This window comes from Schistocerca nitens, chromosome 1, assembly GCF_023898315.1.
Source record: "Schistocerca nitens isolate TAMUIC-IGC-003100 chromosome 1, iqSchNite1.1, whole genome shotgun sequence".
NCBI classification, from domain to species: Eukaryota; Metazoa; Arthropoda; class Insecta; order Orthoptera; family Acrididae; genus Schistocerca; species Schistocerca nitens.
This window is the reverse complement of record NC_064614.1, coordinates 172,734,240-172,757,359: the sequence shown is the minus strand read 5'-3', so window position 1 is coordinate 172,757,359 and position 23,120 is coordinate 172,734,240. Positions and strand designations below refer to the sequence as shown.

The window sequence follows — 23,120 nt, the reverse complement described above, 5'->3', positions numbered from 1 at the left end:
TGGAGTGGGTCTAATAATGAACGAAAATCAGCATGTGGTTACACTATGCTGTACAGCATAGTGAGTGCATTATCACAGCCAAGATAGACATGAAGTCAACACCCACCACAGTAGTAAAGGTTATAACCCAACCACCTCCGCAGCTGATGAAGACTGAAGAATTTATGATAAGAGAAATAATTCAGATAAGTTTGAGAAGAAAATTTAATTGTGATGGGAGACCAGAATTTAATAGCAGCAAAAGGAAGAGAAAGAAAAATAGTAGGAGAATATGGACAGGTGGAAAGGAATGACAGAAAAAAAAGCCACCTGGTAGAATTTTGCACATAGCATAATTTAATCATCCCTAACACTTGTTTGAGAGTAATGAAAGAAGGTTGTATATGCTGAAGAGACCTGGAGACACTCGAAGGTTTCAGATTGATTATATTATGGTAAGATAAGAATTTTGGAAGTGATTTTAAATTGGAAAACACTTCCAGAAGCAGACATGGAATCTGACCATAATTTATAAACAGTAGCTTAAAACTCAAGAAATTGCAAAAAAAATTTAGGAAATTAAGGAGATTGGACCTGGATGAGTTGAAAGAGCTGGATGTTGCTGAGAGTTTCCAATAGAGAATTTGGCAACAATAAGTTTCTGAAACAGGAGAAAGGAAATCAGTAGAAACAAATGGGTAGCTTTGAGAGATGAAATAATGAAGGTAGAAGAGGACCAAGTAGGCAAAAAGTCAAGGCCTAGTAGAAATCATTGCATATCACAGCAGAAATTGAATTTAATTCATGAAAGGAGGAAATGTAAAAATGCAGCAAATGAAGCTGGCAAAAGGGAATACAAACATCTAAAAATGAGATTGACTGGAAGTAAAAAATGGCCGACAGGAATGGCTAGAGGACAAAAGCATGTCAATAGAACACCGTATAATTGGGGAAGGGCAGATATCACTTGTAGGAAAATTAAAGAGGCCTGTAGAAAAAGAGAATCAACTGCTTGAATATCTAGAGTCCAGAGTGTAAGCAGTACATTGCAAAGAAGAGAAAGCTGATAGGTGGAGAAATATACAGGACAATACAAGGGAAATAAAGTTGAAGGCAACATTATAGAACTGGAAAGAGGAAGTAGATGAAGATGAGGCAGGAGATATCACACTGGAAGAAGAATTGACAGAGCATGAAAGCCTTAAGTCAAAACAAGGCTCCTGGAGTAGACAACATTCCATCATGGCTACTGATATCCTGGGGAGAGCCAGCCATGACAAAACTATGTCACCTGATGTACAAATATTTGACAGGCAAAATACCCTCAGACTTCAAGAAGAATGCAATAATTCCAACTCAAAAAGGAGCAGAAGCTGACAGGTGTGTATAATAATAACCCATAGTTGCAAAATACTGACATGAATTATATACAGAAGAATGGAAAACTGATAGAAACTGTCCTCAGGGAAGATTAATTTGCTTTCTGGAGAAATGAGGGCAAATAAAGGTGATACTGACCCTATAACTTCTCTTAGAAGATAGGTTAAAGGAAGGCAAATCTACACATATAGTATCTAGAAAGGTTTTGACTGTCTTGACTGGAATACATACACTCTTTGAAATCTGAAGGCAGCAGGCTTAAAATACAGGAAGCAACTTGTAAAGTAACTAGACATCATTTATAAGAGAGGGCATGAAAGGGAAGCTATAGCGAAGTAGGGAATGAGACAGCATTGTAGCCTGTCCATGATGTAATGCAATCTGTATATAGAACAAGCAGTAAAGGGAATTAAAGGAAAATTTGGAGAAGGAATTAAAGTTTGGTTCAGTTCTATCCTCATTTCAATCCAGAATTTTGGACAATTCTATTCTTACAGATTTCAGCACTGTATTTGACTCTAGGAGCCATAGGATTCTGCTAAAAAGTTATATTTATATGGTTTCAGAGTCTTAAAATTCTTTTTTTATCAAATGTCATCTTAATAGTATATGTGAACAATATTTGATTTGATCTGATTTGATTTTGCTTTTTATTTGGTCCTATTGATTACATGTTATACAAAGGGTGTACTAATAAAATGGGATAAGTCAAGCAAAATAATACAAAATTATGTGAGCATAATGCTTAAAACAGCAGAATATATGGAAGAACACAGTTTTATCCCAGTGACACAAATAAATAAACTTACTTTCTATCATTATGATTCAAATTAAAATACTAAATTTTTATCTTCATCGCAAAAGTAAGTTCAGGGGAATACTTAATATAGTGGGATAAATGGCAGCACACATTTTAACTTATGAAACCTATGATGTAAATAAATTTACATTTTATCATTATAATTTATGTTAAGAATACACAATTTTGTCTTCATGACTTAAGTAAAGATTTTATTATAAGAATGGTTTTTTTATTGAGGTGGTTTCCTCCATTTTTATTCAAAAAGATGCTTTATTACTCCAGGAAGTCTGTCAGCTCATAAAAAGTATGTTCTCTGAGGAATGTTTTTAGTTTCTTTTTGAATATCTGTATTTTATTAATTTCCTTTTTCATATTGATGGGAAGTTTGTTGTATACTTTTATTCCTGATGCACTTACTTCCCTACAGACTTTTGTGAGAGGTGCAGAGCCTTGGTGGAAAATTTTTCTGTCAGGTGTTATGCTTGTGAATGTCACAGTTTTTCTGGAATAATTTCTTGTTGCTGGCTACAAACATCAGCAGTGAGAGCTCTGCAGGATGTTCTGTTAGAGATCCTGCATATTAACCTCACTGCTCTTTTTTGTAGTTTGAAAACTTTTTCAACTCCTGTAGCATTTCCCTGGGATGTAATATCATAATAAATATGCAAAACATGACAAAATCAATATTTCTCTTCAACAAGGGAAGTCTCTCTGGGCAAAATCCACTGTACCAAGTTGATCAATGTACTCTTTCCATCTCTGCTGGCTATCTATCTGGATGCCCAGGAATTTTGTATGTGTGGTTTCATAAATTTTTTGGTTGTTTATCTCCACTTCAGTAATTTGAAGTCTTTTTTTATTTACTGACTGAAACTATATAATGTTAAATTTTGCTAAATTTAGGGTCAGGCTATTTGCCATGAACCATTTGGTTGCGTGGTAAGTGGCTGTCAGGGCTGTATAAAGTTAAGGAACATTTTGTCTCTTTCTACCATCTAGATTGCTAAGTGGAAGTTGACGTATAATGTCTAAACAACCTTGTAAATACAGGAATCCATATACTATACATAGAGGTCTATACATTAGCAGTCTAGTTCTGTAGAGAAAATGTGGATGGAGGAGGAGTTGACAAACTACTAAGGAACCTAGAGTTTTATGGGGTGCATGGGAACACATTAGCTATGATGTATTCATATTTAAGCAACATAAAACAATTTGTCTGTCAGGAACATAAATTCCTCTTTAAAGAAAATAAGTACAGGTGTTGCACAAGGATGTATTCTCAGCCCCTGCTTCTTCATTACAGCAATCAATGAGTTACCTAATCACTCTGTCATATGTTATACTGACAATACAACACCACTTACCACACATCAGAGAATTTCAGATCTGAACAGAACAAAAAAACTTGACAGTCTTGGGCTGGTACGCAACTAATAAACTCCTGTGTAACCCCAATAAAGCCCAACAACTCGTAATGGGAATGTTAAATAAAGAAGAAAAAAAGAAATGAAAACTTTTAGGTATCTACATTGACTCCAAACTCCACTGGGAGCTAAATATCAATCATGTTTGTGAAAAAATATGTCGGAGAAAAAATATGTCGGATGTTTCTTCTGTACATAAATGATCTAAGCTTAAATGTTGATGCACACAAAACAATCATATTTGCAGATGACAACACGATTCTTCTAAAAGGAGACGACGATGAACAGTTACAGCAGACAGTAAACACGGTCACGAAACAACTTAGCAGCTGGGCACAGAGTAATCAGCTTGTAATAAACAGTAAGAAAACCATTGCTCTAAAATTTCACAATGTTCCTAACAAGGACATGTTTATCCCATCAGTCTCTATCAATGACGAACAGTTGGTGACAATACTGAAACCAAATTCTTAGGACTTTGGCTGCAGACTAACATCAGATGGAATAAGCATGTTGAATATCTCAATGCAGAACTGAGCAAAATGTGTTACCTTATTTGTTCATTAAAATCATGCTGTAGTGAGAAAACAGTATTGAATGCATATCATGCATACTTTCAGCGCTTTTAAACTACAAAAAAGGGCCATTAGAATCTTGTTTGGGTGCAAGCCTAGAGACTCTTGTAAACCCCTGTTTAAGAAAGCTGGTATTCCTCCATTACCATGTGTATACATTATGGAAACCCTTTTGTTCTTTAAATTAAATGTAATAGGCAAGGACTGGAGACTGCAAAAAAACTGTGATATACATTATCACTTTACCAGACAAAACAGAAACTTACATATGACTCAAATCAGCACAGCACTGTGCCAAAAAGGTACTTTTCACATGGGAGTTAAGCGTTATAACAAACTTCCAGAAAACATAAAAGCTATCACTCTATATATCTCTAAAGTCATATTTACAGCATCACTGCTTTTACTCCATTGAAGAATATTTAAATTTATGAAATGTATAATATGAATACTTACGTGTAAAGTGTATTATTGTAACCTTAAATATGTATGCCTTGAAATGACTTTCAGCCTGTATATTTATAACTTGACTTGTCCAATGTCTTATGCATAAGCTGCTATGTAGACAACAGGACCAATAAAAAATACAATACAATACCTGATTTTGAAACTTGGCGATTTAGTGAGCTTCAATTACCTTACAGTGACATACTTTGGACTATTCCAATCATGCCTGTCATACGGTCTGAAAGTATGGGGACACTCCCCTAATACTAAGAATATTTTAAAAATACAAAAGAGTCCTATGCGTAATATGTAAAACAGGTCATATTGAGCACTGATCTTCCTCTATTTTTCAGGCCCAGAATACTCACAATTATAAATTCATAAAGAAATGTGTCTGTGTTCTGCATTAAAAATATTTCAGGTTGCTCCCAATGGGTGGATGGGCGGAGGGGGCTCGTTAACACAACACTAGAGTTAAGGCTAATTAGTTATACCAAGGCACAGGTTAACAAGAACTGAAAATTCTCATAAAGTCAACCCAATCAAAATTTTCAACAAATTACCAGTATTTGTCTAAGGATCAAAAAATTTTTAAAATTAAGTGGTACAGCTGGCTATCAGATCACCCATTTTATAATATTCAAGAATTCCTTGATATTCCTGAAGAGTATATTAGTATTTAGTAAATTTTCTTATAGTTTATTGTATTGCTATGTGCTGTGTATATGTGTTGTATAAGTACAAGGTGTACAACTTTGCTTCTGCCATTTGCCGATAGGTGGCGATAATGGCATGTAGCAGTCAAAAGAAACAGATCGCAGCTGTCAGGCAGTTAGTTTGGACCTCAGTCAACATAACCTCATTAAAACATTAGTTGATTTGTGTCTGCATTGCAAAGTTGTTCTTGATTGAAAATGTCAGTTTACGAGCCCAATTCTTGTCATTTGCAGGAGGTGTTACTGTTTTGTTTCAGTATGAAGAAAAGAGGGGCTGAGCCTCATCAAATGCTCTCAAGTACATATGGTAAGGATTCTGTTGGTGAAAGAATGTGTTGTGAGTGGTTTCAACGCTTCAGGAACAGTGATTTCAATGTTGTAGACCGGCATAGTGGTGGAAGAGAGAATGTTTTTGAGATGCAGAATTGGAGACATTGCTGAGTTAAGACTCGCATCAAACTCAAGAGGAATTGGCATGATTAGTGGGAGTGACACAGCAAGCCATTTAAAAATGTCTCAAGGCTACGAGCATCATTCAGAAAGAACAACTTGGGTCCCATGTGAGATGAAACTAAGAGACATTGAATGGCGTTCGTGTGTTTGTCAATAGTTGCTTCAGAGGCAAAAACGGAAGGGATTTCTGCATAGCATTGTGACCAGGGACAAAAAATGGGTTCATTATGATAACCCTAAATGTAAAAAATCATGGGGATATTCCGACCATGCCTCCACGTCGACGGCCAAACTGAATATTCACGGCTCCAAGATCATGCTCTGCATTTGGTGGGACCAGCTTGGCATTGGGTACTATGAGGTGTAAAAACAAAGTGAAACAATCACAGGTCTTAGTTATCAAATGCAATTAATGCATTTGAGCAGAGCATTAAAAGACAAACGGCCACAATGTAGCAAAAGGCAAGATAAAGTGATTTTGCAGCACAACGCTCGACCCCATGTTGCAAAAGGGGAAGTCCTACTCTACCCACCATATTCTCCAGACATTGTACTCCCTCTGACTATCACATGTTTACATCAGTGGCGCATGATCTGGCTGACCAACACTTCTGATCTCATGAAGAAATCACAAATTGGATCGATTCGTGGATTTCTTCAAAAGATGATCAATTTTTACGACGTGGGATTTGTACACTACCTGAAAGATGGGAGAAAGTAGTGGCCAGTGATGGAAAATACTTTGAATGATACATGTGTAACCAATTTGTTTCATTAAAGCCTCAAATGTTGGGGAAAAACGGAAGAAGCAAAGTTCTGCACCTTGTATGTAGTTATGTCTTGTATAATTATGTCTTGTATGCTCTAACCAATTATTATTGCATGGGTTTTGTTCCATTCCATAGTATACTATAACTTACTGACACTAGCTTTTAGTGCTGTGCTTAATATGTATACTATAGTTAATTGATATTAACTTATTTTATTATTAATTCCCCACATGTATTACTACATCCTGTAATATATTATAATGACAAAACCTATTTCATTGTAAAATGATTGATGGTGAATAAAAATTCTTGATTCTTGGTTGTCATGTATGTAAAAAATTAAATCAAGTTCAGATCTATTGATGGCAGTAGTTTCTATTTAGATCAACAATTGTAAGTCTGTGCTTGTGAACTACAGCTACCAGAAATGTTATTTATAACTGTTATAGGATGTAGATCACCACTGGGACAATTTCAAACACTCTTGTCAAAATTTGAGTCACTATTAAGCCACCTAAGAGACAAAAGGAAGCAAATGATAGACTGGATATTTTAATACTTTTTAAAAAGAGTCAGGTAAGATGAATGTTTTGGAAATAAATGACAGCCAAAAACTTGTTCCCATATTATAAAAGTTGTAATGCATTGGGATAAAGATCACATTGAGAGTTTATAAGATTTTGAAAGAATACTACTCCAGAACTCCATTCAAATTGCTCCCAATTGGTGCTGAAGTATCTTGTGATCTGTGGATAGCACTGGCTCAGAAAAGTATGTCATCACAATTTTACACCTTTTTTTCCCCTTCTGCAATGTCACTCAAGGCAATTTATCACAAATGCAGGCAATGTCTAATTATTTATAAGTTAATTTATGATGCTGGATGTAGTTGTAATATGCCAGGTCCAGTTACAAAATGTAAATAATTGCTTGAGGAATGAGCTTGTCTCACTGGATATGACTGACATTATCAATGATCACAACTAGGTTAGCGTTACTGTTATTCATTATGATAAATAGACTACTGAATATCGCAACTCCTACAACCATCAAAAAATAACACATATAATTTCCACAATGAAACTCTGTCTCAAAATCTGGCAGAAAACCCAAAGAGATCTGGTCATACATAAAGCACACCAGTGGCAAGATGCAATCAATACCTTCACTGCACGATAACAACAGTGAAGTCATTGATGATAGTGCCACTAAAGCAGAGTTATTAAACACAATTTTCTGAAGCTCCTTCACCAAAGAAGACAAAGTAAATATTCTTGAATTCCAATCAAGAACAACTGCCAAGATGAGAAACTTAGAAATAGATATCCTTGGTGTCACAAAGCAGCTTAAATCACTTAATAAAAGCAGGCTTCCAGTCCAGATTGTATACCAGTCAGGTTCCTCTCAGAGTATGCTGACGCAATAGCTCCATATTAAGCAATTATATTCAACTGCTCGCTAAGAGAGATCCTTACCTAAAGACTGGAAAATTGCTCAAGTCACACCAATACCCAAAGAGGAAGGTAGGAGTAATCCATTAAATTACAGACCAATATCACTTACATCGATTTGCAGTAGGGTGTAGGAACATATACTGTATTCGAACGTTATGAAGTACCTTGAAGAAAACGATTTATTGACACTTAGTCAGCACAGAATCAGAAATAATCATAGTCAGCACAGAATCGGAAATAATCATTCTTATGAAACACAACTAGCTCTTTATACCCATGAAGTAATGAGTGCTGTTGACAGGGATGACAAATTGTCTCAATATTTTTAGATTTCCAGAAGGCTTTTGACACCATTCCTCACAAGTGTCTTCTAACCAAACTGCTTGCCTATTACATATAGCCTCAGTTGTGTGACTGGACTCATGATTCCCTGTCAGAAAGGTCACAGTTTGTAGTAATAAACAGAAAGTCATCAAGTAAAACAGAAGTAATATCCAGCATTCCACAAGGAAGTGTTATAGGTCCTCTATTGTTCCTGATCTATATTAACGACATAGGAGACAATCTCAGTAGCTGTCTTAGATTGTTTGCAGATGATGCTGTCGTTTACCACCTTGTAAAGTCATCAGATAACCAAAACGAAATGCAAAATGATTTAGATAAGATATCTGTATGGTGCAAAAAGTGGCAATTGACCCTGAATAAAGAAAAGTGTGAAGTTCTTCACATGACTACTAAAAGAATTCCGCAAAATTACATGATAAGTCGTACAAATCTGAATGCTGTAAATTCAACCAAATACTTAGGGATTACAATCACAAATACCCTAAATTGGAACGATCACATAGATAATGTTGTGGGTAGAGCCAACCAAAGACTGCAATTCATTGGCAGAACACTTAGAAGGTGCAACAGGGCTACTAAAGAGACTGCTTACACCATGCTTGTCCGCCCTATTCTGGAGTATTGCTGTGCGGTGTGGGGTCCACATCAGATGGGACTGACAGATGACATTGATAAAGTACAAAGAAGGGCAGCTTGTTTTGTATTATCATGAAGTAGGGGAGATAGTGCCACAGACATGATATGTGAATTAGAGTGGCATTCATTAAAACAAAGGCATTTTTCTTTGCGATGGGATCTTTGCATGAAATTTCAATCACCAGTTTTCTTCTCCGATTGTGAAAACATTCTGTGGGCACCCACCTACATAAGGAGAAATGATCATCACAATAAAATAGTAGAAATCAGGGCTTGCACAGAAAAATTTAAGTGCTCGTTTTTCCTGCATCCCATTCGAGAGTGGAATGGTAGAGAGACAGCTTGAAGGTGGTTCATTGAACCCAGGCACTTTATTGTGAATAGCAGAGTAATTGTGTAGATGTAGACTACTCAGAGTTCTATGAATTTCGAAGGAGAGCCTCCACAAGGTGAGTTTGTTTATAAAACGTTACTGCTTAGTGAAATATTTTAATCACACACAGAAGAAGCAAGCATAGATTTGATGATATGTTAATTCTCTGGGTGCAAAGGCATGGTGCAATTACAAAGTTTATGATTTTGGATGATTTTAATCCATTGTATTAGTTTTAATAGAAGAGAAAAAACTTGGCTTCATTTGGATTACTGGTAATATCCAATGAACAAAGGTGTATCTGGAGAACAATGGTTTGTTTTGGCTCCAATACAATTAATTTATGTCATTCATAGACAATAGAAATCAACTATATTAGACTCAAGACTGCATTTTTTATATCCTGTAAACTTGAAACATGCACTTTGTACTGTGTAACAACTCTCTAAGTACCCTGTCAATATGAAGCCATTAGCCACTTTTTAAGAAGTCACATAAACATTACTCTGATGCAATGCGCTCAAGCGAAATTAACAAAGGTGTTGCGCCATTTCTAAAAGATCAGCATATTTTTGATTTCTGCTCTGAAGTGCCAGATCATAAGCAGTCATATTTTCATTGTCTTGTGCACTAGCATCAGCACCTGCATGAAGCAAAATGTCTGGAACTGCTGATTCCATTAGGAGCCAATTGTCACTTGCAGCCACTAGAATGAGGGATGTCCTCCCTTTTGCATCTCTTTGATCCACAGGAGTTTGTATCTCTTCTAAAAAATATTTGATGACTGCACAATTTCCAGACAGAACTGCACGATGAAAGGCAGAGTACCCTTCATTATCAAAGGTGTCTACACTTTTCCCCACATTCAATACCTGCTCCAACATTTCCACACTGGTTTCAGCTGCAACATGTAGCAGGGTTGTCTTGTGTTCAGGGTCCCACCAACAGTCTAATAGGTCCATTCCCATGGAAATCAGGTGCTCCAGTATCTGTTTTCAGTGTAACACAAAGCATGAAAAAAATTAATTCTAGAAACAATAGGGTCATCTAGTTACAAATTTGTACATGTAGTATTGTTACGAATATTGAAATGTGTAAATAAATAAAAAAGAAATGACAAGTGATATTTCCAATAATATTGAGTACAAGTTGAAAAATCTCCTTGATCAGTTTCATTTTAAAACCAAATTTGAATGGCATACTATATTGACACTTTTAGTATTGCCAATTAGTACAGTAATTCCGCATGGTATTATTGGCCATACACAAATTTACTAAGCTAATCAGAAGAGATATTGACCATGTGATGCAATGCTGTACCATGTGTGGTAGTACCCTCAAAAATGTGCATTGTATGGTGGTATTGATGGAGAGATTTACTGCTTAGTCTTAGGCAAATGTACTGCAGAAAAATGACAGTGAGATGGAAGACATTGTATTTAATCTGAATGCTCCCAGTCATGATAACAAAACTTCCAAACTATTAGCATGTGGTAATTTCTTCCCCTTGCAGTAGATGAGGAAATAGTAGCACCAACACACATTAACTTGTTGAACACAATTTTAATTGCAAATATTGAACACACAAAAACACAGAATGCAAACCAATCAGTGCATGAAAACAAAAATTAAGCTGAAGCAAAGAGACTGTTCATTCAAAGCACAAAGGTGCTGTATGAGTGGTTGATAGTCACCACAAGCATTTCACTTACAAGGGAACCTCCCCATTGCACCCCCCTCAGATTTAGTTATAAGTTGGCACAGTGGATAAGCCTTGAAAAACTGAACACAGATCAATCGAGAAAACAGGAAGAAGTTGTGTGGAACTATGAAAAAAATAAGCAAAATATACAAACTGAGTAGTCCATGCGAAAGATAGGCAACATCAAGGATAACACGAGCTCAGAAGCGCCGTGGTTAGCGTGAGCAGCTGCAGAACGAGAGGTCCTCAGTTCAAGTCGTCCCTCGAGTGAAAAACTTACTTTCTTTATTTTCGCAAAGTAATGATCTGTTCACTGTAATAAGTTTAGTGTCTGTGTTTTGCGACCGCACCGCAAAACCGTGCGATTAGTAGACGAAAGGACATGCCTCTCCAATGGGACCCACATTTGATCGTAAGGTCATAGGTCAACCGATTCCTCCACAGGAAAACACGTCTGATATATTCTATACGACACTGGTGATGGCATGTGCGTTACATGACAGGAATATGTTGTCGACCCACCTAACTTATACACTTGGCGCATGGGTAAAAAGATTCTTCTACCTTGCCCGATGTAGGTTTTCTTGTGGATGTGACAATCACTCCCAAAAAAGTGATGAAAACATAATAGTTTGTCACATAAACTGAAAATAAAAAATTAAACTTTTCAATCGAGGGAAGACTTGAACCAAGGACCTCTCATTCCACAGCCGCTTACGCTAACCACAAGACCATGGCTCTCCTGAGCACTCATTCTCCTTAATGTTGGTTATGTTATGCTCATGCTAACCACGGGACCACGGCGCTTCTGAGCTCGTGTTATCCTTGATGTTGCCTATCTTTCGCATGGACTACTCAGTTTGTATATTTTGCTTATTTTTTTCATAGTTCCACACAACTTCTTCCTGTTTTCTCGATTGATTTGTGTTCAGTTTTTCAAGGCCTATCCACTGTGCTAACTTATAACTAAATCTGAGGGGGTTGCGATGGGGAGGTTCCCTTGTTAGACATGATGATACCCACAGAGGTAAAATATATGGCATACAGGCACATGCCATCTGTCTGACATACTAGCTGCTGAGCAATGTCAATAAAGTACATCTATTACATTCTTACACTCCCATCTGAGTTATGGACTGCTACTATGGGGTAATTATGTAGCCTCAAAATTAGTGTTTAAATCGCAAAATGAAGTTATCAGGTGCATTTCAGGACTTAACCTGTGTGAATCACATAGAGATTATTTCAAACAACTAAATATAATAAAAGTACCTAGCATGTAACCTATATCCATAACTGCCTTGTATTTGTTAAAGAAAACTTAAGTAAGTATAACCTGCGGACAATCCAACACCATAACACAAGAAGTGGGCATACAATTAATGTGTCATATGTTAGGCTGGAATAGACCCATAACAGCTACAAATATCTTGGTCTTGTCCACTTCAAAAAAATTGGCTGAAAATGTCTACACAGTATCAGTAAATAGATTTAAAACTAGTACTGTGACATGGATGAAAAGTAAATTGTTTCACTCTTCTCAAGCATTTTTCAAGTGTGTGGTAAATGATTTTCATTTCATTAAAGTATAAATAAACAGCAGACTTTATTTTATAACCATTTTTATTTCATGTAACTATTTTATTACTGTCTAATATTTATTGTGAATTACCTTTTAATTACTAATTGTCTTTGTCATATATTTACCCATGAAGAGAATTTTTCTTGCAATTGCTCTAATCTGCAATTATTTGTTGTTATTTTCATTTACTTAATTATACAGTGCATCTATCTTGTACTTACTGACATATTCTGACACCTGACAATGTACTTAAGGGGGAAGCATTTCTATTTCAGACAATTGAAACTCCAGGTAGGAATATCAACAATGTAGGAAACGATAGAGTGCTACATATTGCAAAGATGACACATTAAACTACAAGACACCTACACTTAGTTTTAAGCCACCACCTTTGCCAGAAAAAGAGAAACGCACACCATTCATCTACACAAGCAAGCATACCTCATGCATACGTAAATTCCAAATCCAGCAGATTAGGCCAGACTGCAACTACCACATGGAATGGAAACAGCAATCTGGAGGGGGCACAGAAGAGGAAGGGATAGCAGTGTGAGGGTGGAGGGAAAGAGGAGCACTGTCTGGCACAGTATGCAGGGGCTAAAATGCCAACAGGTGCAGTGTCAGGAAGCTGTAGGGCAAGGAGGTGGGAAAAATGGAGGCAAAATGGAGAGGAATGTGGAAAGATGAGTGGGTGCATTGGCAGAGGGTGGCAAACAAAGAGGGTGGGAGATGAGAATGGGGAGGATGTGATAGGACAGAGTGGGTCGTAAGTGTTGGGTGGAGGGTGTGGGAACAGTGTGTTATCATAGGCTGAGGCTGGGATAATTACGGGAGCAGAGAATGTGTTGTAATGATAACTGACATCTGCACAGTTCAGAAAATCTGGAAGTGGAGGGGATAATCCAGATAGTTTGGATAGTGAAGCAGCCATTGAAATGAAGAATGTTATGTTCAGCTGGATGTTGTGCCACAGGGTAGACTACTTTCCTCTTGGCCACAGTTTGGTAGTGGCCTTTCATGCTAGTGGACAGCTGGTTGGTAGTCATACCAACATAAAAAGCTGTGCAAGGATTTCAGCAGATGTGACAAATGACATGGCTAGTTTCACAGGTGGCCCAGCCTCTGATGGCATAGGATAAACTTGAGAAAGGACTGGAACTGGAAAAGCTGGGTGTGTGGATCGGGCAAGTCTTGTTGCACCTGCATCTTCCACTGGGATATTATGCTTCTGTCAAGGGTTTGGAACTGGGAGTGGCATAGGGGTGGACTAGTATGTCGCAGAGTTTGGACTGGCTATGGAACACCACTTTAGGATGGGTGGGAAGGGCCTCTAGTGACATCCCTCATTTCAGTGCATGTTGATAGTTAATCAAAGCCCTAGTGAAGGATGTTGTTTAATTGTTCCAGTCTGGGGTGGTATTGGGTGATGAAGAGAACACTACTTTATGGATGGTTTTTTGGGGTGGTTGGAGGATTCGGGGTACCAGGGGAAATGTCGTGGGAGATCTGTTTGCACACTACATCTGAGGGATAGTCCTGTCTGTGAAGGCCTTGGTGAGATTTGTTGGACTATGGGAATGGGATCACTCTGGTAGAGTTTATAGGTGGAAGAGTCAGATAATTAGCAGAGTCCTACTGCAAGGTAGTCACTGTGATTCACAACAACAGTGGCGAAAGCTTTGTGTACAGGTAGGATGGTTAGGTCAGGGTTTGTTTTAAGGTTGTGTATGGCACCAAATGAACCAGATCTTTCAGCAGGGCTTTAATTACATATCATCAAGCCCTGAAATGAGGGACATCCACAGAGTTCCTTCCCACCCTCCTAAAGTGGAGTTCCATAGCCAACCCAACCTCCACAACATCCTAGTCCATCCCTATGCCATGTCCATTCCCAAACCTCTGCCACAATTATCATATCCCTATGGAAGACACAGGTGCAACAAGACCTGACCAATCCATGCACCCAGCTCTCCCTGTTCCAGTCCTTTAGTCCTGTCTCAGGTTTATCCTACCCCATCAGAGGCTGGGCCACCTGTGAAAGCAGCCATGTCATTTGTCAGGTCTGCTGAAATCCTTGCACAGCTTTTTATATTGGTATGACTACCAAGCAGCTGTCCACCAGCATGAAAGGCCATAATCAAACTGTGGCCAAGAGAAAAGTAGATTACCCTGTGGCACAACATGCAGCTGAACATAAAATTCTTGGTTTCAATGGCTGCTTCAGTATCCAAGCCATCTGGATCTTCCCCTCCAAGACCACCTTTTCTGAATTTTGCAGATGTCAGTTATCATTACAACACAGTCTCTGTTCCCATAATTATTCCAGCCTCAGCCTATGGTAAAACATTGTTCCCACACCCTCCACCCAACAGTTTTGACCTGCTGTGTCCTATCACCTCCTCCCTCTTCTCATCTCTCGCCCCCTTCATTTGCCAACCTCTGCCAATGCATTGACACATCTTTCCCCACTTCTCACCTTTTTCACTCCACTTTGCCCACCTCTCTGCCCCACAACCTCCTGATGCTGTGCCTGTTGGCATTCTAGTCCCTGCACACTCTGCCAGAGAACACTCCTCTCTCCCCCCACCCGCACATTGCTATTCTTTCTCCTTCTGTGCCCCGTCCAGATTACTGCTTCCATCCCACAAGATAGTTACATTCTGGCCAGAACTGAAGGATTTGGCACTCGTGTGTGTGTGAGCGTGTTTGCTTGTGTGAATGAATGGTGTGTGTTTCTCTTATGCTGACAAAGGCTGTGGTTGTAAGCTTATATGTAAGTGTCTTTTAATTGTGCAACTTAATGTGTCACCTTTCAAGCATTTGTATTTTCTATTTACCTGTAAAAACATTTCATTCAGATACAAAACGTGGGGTGAGAGATTAATTTGTATCAGACAAATAACAAGTTTTCCAGCTGGCTGTGTTATAGGCCTTATCCACACAAATCAGTACAAATCTTAAAACACCTCAATTTTATGGAATAGTATAGTGACAGTAGCGTGCAATATAACTTATTCAAAGTCTTTAATTACCATAGCGCTGACAGAATGTAAAACCTCTTCCTATTTCCAGAATGAGATTTTCACTCTGCAGCGGAGTGTGCGCTGATATGAAACTTCCTGGCAGATTAAAACTGTGTGCCCGACCGAGACTCGAACTCGGGACCTTTGCCTTTCGCGGGCAAGTGCTCTACCATGTGAGCTACCGAAGCACGACTCACGCCCGGTACTCACAGCTTCACTTCTGCCAGTATCTCGTCTCCTACCTTCCAAACTTTACAGAAGCTCTTCTGCGAACCTTGCAGAACTAGCAGAAGAGCTTCTGTAAAGTTTGGAAGGTAGGAGACGAGATACTGGCAGAAATGAAGCTGTGAGTACCGGGCGTGAGTCGTGCTTCGGTAGCTCAGATGGTAGAGCACTTGCCCGCGAAAGGCAAAGGTCCCGAGCTCGAGTCTCGGTCGGGCACACAGTTTTAATCTGCCAGGAAGTTTCTCTTCCTATTTCTTTAACTTGGTAAATTTTTTTGCGCTGTTTTGGGTTTGTAAGATATTCCAAAATAATGACAAAACTGCGGTATTAGTAAAATAATCCAAGACATCATTTACATTGTAAATTAAGTTTTTGTGTGACCTTTCCATTAGTCAAAGCTGTGGACTATCTTCTCACACATTATTGCACACCAACATAACCTTTACCAGAAAAAACTGCCTGAATGCTTAAAATCAGATTGTGGAGAAATGCAGGAACCAACATCCCTACTCCTTTTATTTACATTGAAAGATAGGTTGAAGAAAGGCAAACTCACACTCATAGCATTTGTAATTTTAGAAGAAAGCATTTGACAATATTGAATGAAATACAGTCTTTGAAATTCTTAAGTCATGAGAGATAAAAATAGTGTGTGGTGTTGGTAGGCCACATCAACCACGTAAAGCGTGATCTTTGAACTCTGACTGCTCTGATGATCCACCATGTTAGTGTTCCAGTCAGCCTTTGTACCTTGTACAGTGTACACATGTATCTTTCTTTGTGAGGAAATATATGTATGTATAAACATTTATGGGAACAGTTTGTTGCGTATACAGTTATCCGTATTCCCATTTCCCATATTGGTGACCTCAAAGTTTCTACATCTTCCATGAGGCCCAGATACTACTACCAGGCCACTCCAATCCCCTGCCAACGGTTGTTTTGCTGCTAATGGACAGTGATTTGTGATCTCCAATGAAGTTGACCTCAAACTTTGCAGTTCTACAATGGCCAACTGTTACACCATTACCTCAAACAATGGACCCAGGTTTCATGTCACTGGACTGTGCATGCCAACATGTGAAAGGTGAAGTGGACGATTTCCAGAATCATGTAACATTTGATCACTCGTGTAGTGTTCAAAGAGACCCAAATTCACACACGTGCTTTCATCCTCTACGAGCTGCAACCTCGGATACAGTAGTGTCATGTGCAATGCCGCCATTCGTGCAAAACGCACACACAGTTAACTACTATCAAGCTATGCCAGTTTTGCCTTTCTCACAATTTAATAATGGAAATTTTTATACATCAGGTTCGCCAGACTCAACCACCAGATCTGTCACCCAGTTTCTCAACCACGTGGATTCGCGCTCACCCAACAGCTCTTCGCCATCCAGGAACATTGTACCATGGCAATGTGACTGCTAGCAGGTTTCACCAGTGTTTTATGGTCCCACCACACAGGATGCATTTCCGATGTGCACAGGAAACTCTCACTGTTGACATAACAAGTACCAAATCACCCTCCCCCCACCCCACCCTCACTCACGAGGGCCCTGATTCTGACCATACTGCCGCTTGCTCCTTTCGCAGTACTGTCTGTGCCTGCCACGCCGGCCTTCCGCGTCATTTCCGAGGTGGACAATTTAAGTACTGTGCCTTTAACCTCTGGTCCAGTTTATGGGCCTACCTCATGTGCTGCTCATCCATTCATTCCCGTGGTACCGACCGTGCCTGCCGCGACGTGCTTACATGACTCATCTGGGACATTGCAACCGGCTGTTGTTTGGGAAGTGTTTGTTAGTAACATGCCCACGCCAGTAGTGCTGGGTTACAGGATAGCCTATCCTACAACAGGACAACAGGCCTTCCAAGATACACCATAGCCACCCCCCCCTCCCCTCCCCTTCCCACAATATGGTCGCAGGTTCAAATCCTGCCTCGGGCATGGATGTGTGTGATGTCCTTAGGTTACTTAGGTTTAAGTAGTTCTAAGTTCTAGGGGACTAATGACCTCAGCTGTTAAGTCCCATAGTGCTCAGAGCCATTTGAACCATTTTTGAAACACCTGGGGGACCGCACTCCATCACAACTCTGGTGCTGCCTTCGGCTACTTGTGAGTGAACACACGATGCTGGACGTTACCCTGTGGGTGGTATGGTCTACCAAGTTACCTATCGACCTGCAGATACACCTGCTACCACACTCCTTCGAGTCTATCAGCTCTTGCCTTCACATCGCAGATCAGCTGTTTGCACTACTGAGACAAAAGCAACCAGCACACCTCTCACCACTGGTTGGCACTACACCGCCTGTTTACCAGCCATCTACAGGCAGAGGCAGGGCTCGTTCCACCTCCACACCATCTACACCACTGGCCAATACTCGTTCGCTCTCTCCTCTTTCCGAGCACTCAAGAACCGCACATGCATCATACGTCCCAGTTTACATTCTGGAACAGACAACGAGGACAAGCCTCCTCCACTGTCATAATCACCGCCACCTCCACCTGCAGCTCATCCATACTGTTGGTACCACAAGATTTTCGGGGATGAGGCCAAGAAGTGCATATTACCTTGCCAGCACCCAAACACCGACCACAGGATCTAAAAGATGTCGAGTCCTGCGGGGAACTTCACAGGCGTCCTCAAACATTGCACTCCATCATCCAATCGTCCTCTTGGCCGAGCGGTCATTTATACGGGACCGACATTTCGTCGTGGCTTGTTTTCATAGTCGACACAGGCGCTGACGTGACCATCATACCTACTTCGTGGGCTCCTCCCGTTTTTTCACCAACGAAGTTGCTTTTATGCGCCGCCAACGAATCAACGTTACAAACTGTCAGTTCTGCTAAAGTTAAGGTGCATCTATCTCCTTCTCTACATTTCCCGTGGACTTTTTACATTGCAGACATTCACAAACCAATTCTCGGTATGGATTTATTGTCCCATTACAAACTCTCCTTGAACATACGAACATAGTCCAAGGTTGAGTGCTACACCACCCTTCTGACATTCAGATACTGTGCACAGGCACTTATGCTCGTCGTTCTGTTTCTGTCGCGACATGTGATTTGGTTCGCGAGTGCTCCATCCTCATGGACAAAATTGTGACCTGCGTCATTAATCTACTGTCAGAGTATGATGCAGTGGTGCAACTCTGTCACAAAATGACGAGTTAAAACAACGGATTACTCACATTTGCGACGAGCTCACCACGGCTCGTACTTCGCTGCTGCAACTGCAATACACACTTCCTTCACCTGATCGACCTTCATCAGCAAACACCAGCAAGGACACTCAACAGGTTAGTTCAAAAACATTCATTGCATGTGACGATTCGCGTTCAGTGATCTCTGCACCAACCACACGCCCGCTACATGCAGTGCAATGTGTTTGAAACAGTGCTTTTAATGACAGTCACATGCACGATGCGAACACGCCCACCATGCAGGCAGCTGCCCCGCATGTTGGTAAACATTCCCCCTCTCTCGTGCAGCAACCACGTGATTTGGCAGCCATCACCATTCCCCACGTGATGCCAACGCCTCTCTCGCCCATGCCAGTTACCCAAGGCAGAGCTAACAACAGACAGTCACTGTGCGCTTTGATTCTCTCTGTGCTGCGAGCGGAGCCGACCTCTCCAAACAAGTGCATGCCGCACTCACGTTATAGGCATGTGACTTTCGTGCTGCCTTTTCTCACTCACTCTAATGGCTACACCTCATTGCGCCCCACTCATCCCAAAACTTCATGTCAGGACAATACTCAGCCTCATGTGGAGTTCTCAGTCTCTTCTGTTGCTGACGGAACAACACACAAGATAATTACCACATCTGGCCCTCCTATTAGGCACAAGGTTAGACGCCTCAACCCCATTACGTTGTGCATGGCCTGGTTTCACCCCTTCATTTCTTCTCTAAGAAACTGTCTACTGCACACAAGAAATATTCTGCTTTTGATAGAAAACTTCTGGTGGTCTATGAAGTTGTCAAACACTTTCACACTGACATTGAGGGCCATTCTTTCTTAATCCTTACTGACCACAAACTACTGGCGGACGTCTTCTGCAACCCTCCTGAGGACCTACCTCCTCGGCGTTTCCGCCTCTTTGACCTGCTCTCTCAATTCACTACAGACATGCACTACATCAAAGACATGAAAAACATCCCCACTAATTTCTTTACGTGGATCAATACTGTCTCACACATCGTCAATTTATCCGACCTCACCGCTCTCCTGGCCTCTGATGAGAAGTATCATGCTCTCCTCACAGATCCTCCGACATTGCTTTTGTTTACCAAAGCCAAGTTCCCCGGCGTTTCAGATGAAGTGTGATGTGACTCTTCTACTGTCACTCTGCGGCCATCGCTCCCTTCCACATAGCACCGAGAAGCCTTCGTCATCTTGAATAACCTCGCCCACCCTGGCATCCGTGCCACCACACGCCTCATTATCGAGCATTTTGTTTGGAAAAATGTTAAGCAGGACTGTCAAACCTGGGCATGCAGCTGGATTTCCTACCAATGCAACAAAATTGCACGTCACATCCCTGACCCCCTTGGCGAGTTTGACATTCCACGAGGACATTTTTGTCATGTACATATCGACCTTATTGACCCTCTGCCACCATCAGAGGGCCACAGATATATCTTCTCCACAATCAACTGCATGTCATGTTGGGTAGAAGCTGTTCCTTTACCCAACATCACAGCAGAAACCGTGGCCAAGGGATTCATCTCATCACGGATCGCTAGGTTCAGTTGCCTGTGCGCCATCACCACCGACCAGGGTTGACAGTTCGAGTCTGCACTTTCCATTATTCTATGTAGCTTTTGCGGTATTAAAAATGTTCTTAAACAGCCTACCACCCGCAAAGCAATGGTTTAGTGCAACAAAGGCACCACACCCTTAAAATAGCACTCAGTTGCCATGACTGCCTCTGGTCTGAGGCACTTCCTTGTGTGTTACTCGGTCTCCATTCGACCTTTACACCTGACTTACTTGGAACCATCTCCAAATTCATTTTCGGCAAGAACCTGGTTCTACCTGGGGAACTTATCCTGCCTCAAGCACCCGAGGATTTCCCCACCTCCCCAGACTTTATTAGTAGAATGCACACCCACTTTAGACACACATGGCTACACCCGCCTGTCTGTCGTTCCCTACTGGACACTTACTTGCCAACCACACTCAACACATGCTCCCACATTATGCTCAGGGACGATTCCTATAGACAACCCCTGCAACCCCCATACCTCGGCCCCTTTGAAGTACTCCGGAGGGGAGAGACGACGTTTGACATCACAGTTAAAGATAGCCCGCAGATCGTTTCTCTACACAGGATAAAGCCTGCTTTCTTGGACCCTGATGCCCCTCTGCTGTCCCAGTCGGACCGTCTGGACAAATTTTCCATTGTTGAGCCCGATAATGAGTTGGCTCATCCCACGGTAGGATCTTCTCCTTCTGATGATTCGTGGGTTTTCCAAGCATGTCATCATCAACCCCATGCACAGGTTTTGATGATGTTTCATTTATTGGAGATACTTGCTCCCCAACTTTCAACTTGCGCTGCAATGTTCCACCTTACCACATCGATGACGTGTTGATTGTCGCTTTCGACGACCGTGTGCTCGTGCCCCTTACAGACACTGCAGACTCGACATTCAGCAAGGAACTAGATGTCAAGATAGTGCATAGCCTGTCCCTCCACCGAGTGTGTGATCCATCAAGAGCTCGTGTGTTCATCTCCTTGGACACCTCGATCTGCATTAGGGGCAGGCATGCTCCCATGCTGCACCCCTCCCCACACCTCTACTCCCGGGCCAGTTGATGCATCGTCCACCCCCACTGGCGGTCTGATTATGGTGTGGACCTGCAGTCCATCACTGCACCTTTGCATGCTGTCCTGACTGAGATGGAGCTTCCAGTCATGCACCTGCCACCTTGCACACTACTCAATCCAACGCCGACACTCACACGACCTCCCCTCAGGCCCTCACAGGTCGCTGTACTCTGTACTGCGGGAGGGGGTGGGGGTGGGGTGGGGGGGTGGGGGGGCAGGGGGGCTGTGTGGTGTCAATAGGTCACATCGTCCACGTAAAGCATGATCTTTTGACTCTAACTGCTCTGACAAGCTGCCATGTTAATGTTCCAGTCAGCCTTTGTACCTTGTACAGTGTACACATCTATCTTCCTTTGTGCTGAAATATATGTATGTATAAACATTTATGCGAACAATTTGTTGCATATACAGTTACCCGTATTTCTATTTCCCATAAGAGCAACAAAAGGTTGTCTAAATCTTGTACAGAAAACAGATTGCAATTCTAAGGGTCACAGGACTTGTAAGGCAGGCAATAATTGAGAAAGGAGTGAGACAGTGTTGTTTTTCAGTTAGTTGCAATCACAATGCAGTAAAGAAGACAAAAGAGAAATTTGAAAAATGAATACATATTATGGGAGAAGAAATAAAAACTTCACTGTTTATTGATGTAACAAGAATTTTGTCAGAAATGGCAAATGGAAGGTGAACTGAACTGAATGAGTAGTTATATTGAAAGGAGGTTATAAAAAGAGACAAAAATAAAACAAGAATAAAGGTGTGCGATTGAATAAGGGAATGTGACGCTGGGGAGGGAGGATGGAAGTGGTTTAGAAAATTAGGAACTGAAAGTTGTAAACAATTACAGAGATTTGAGTCCACACAGAGGCTTACCAGCAATCAGTCTTCCCACACACCATCTGTGATTGGAACACAGAAGTAGGGAAAGTCACAGTGATATAAAAAGTAAACCCCCCCAACCATACACCATAAGGTGACTTGTGTAATACAGATTACAGGTGCAAATATAGAGTATAAAAATAAATATAAGAATAAGCATGTGGCTCCATAAACTTTTCTGGTATAATAATTCGTTGAATTCATTCGGATCTCCAGCTGGACCATCTCATCATCTGGACGTAATATTTCAGCAGGCCACTTGGCCGCCCACAGCCGCTCCTTTATACACTGACTGTGGGTCCACCACACATGCACAAAAATAACTGTGCTCTAGCAACAAGCACAACAGCATACCTATGGTGAAAGCTCACAGGAACGATAAATCGATATCAAACACTACTGACAGTTTTTGAAGACCAAGACAAAGACCATTGTTTCTTAATGTCAAACAGAAGATGGTTCCAACTCTTACTTAAAGGATACCCCTTATCTCTGTTTATAA

The 23,120-nt window shown here is 40.8% G+C and overlaps 1 protein-coding gene across 1 annotated transcript in view; it reads right to left on the bottom strand.

The window, feature by feature from the left end:
• Positions 1-7,175: 7,175 nt before the first annotated feature.
• The window catches only part of LOC126244799 (serine/threonine-protein phosphatase 6 regulatory ankyrin repeat subunit C-like), a 297,603-nt gene continuing 281,658 nt past the window's right edge, over positions 7,176-23,120 (bottom strand). The window contains exon 15 of the mRNA XM_049948268.1: positions 7,176-10,346. Coding sequence (XP_049804225.1) covers positions 9,888-10,346 — 459 coding nt within the window. The 3' untranslated portion in view covers positions 7,176-9,887. The remainder of the gene's footprint in view (positions 10,347-23,120) is intronic.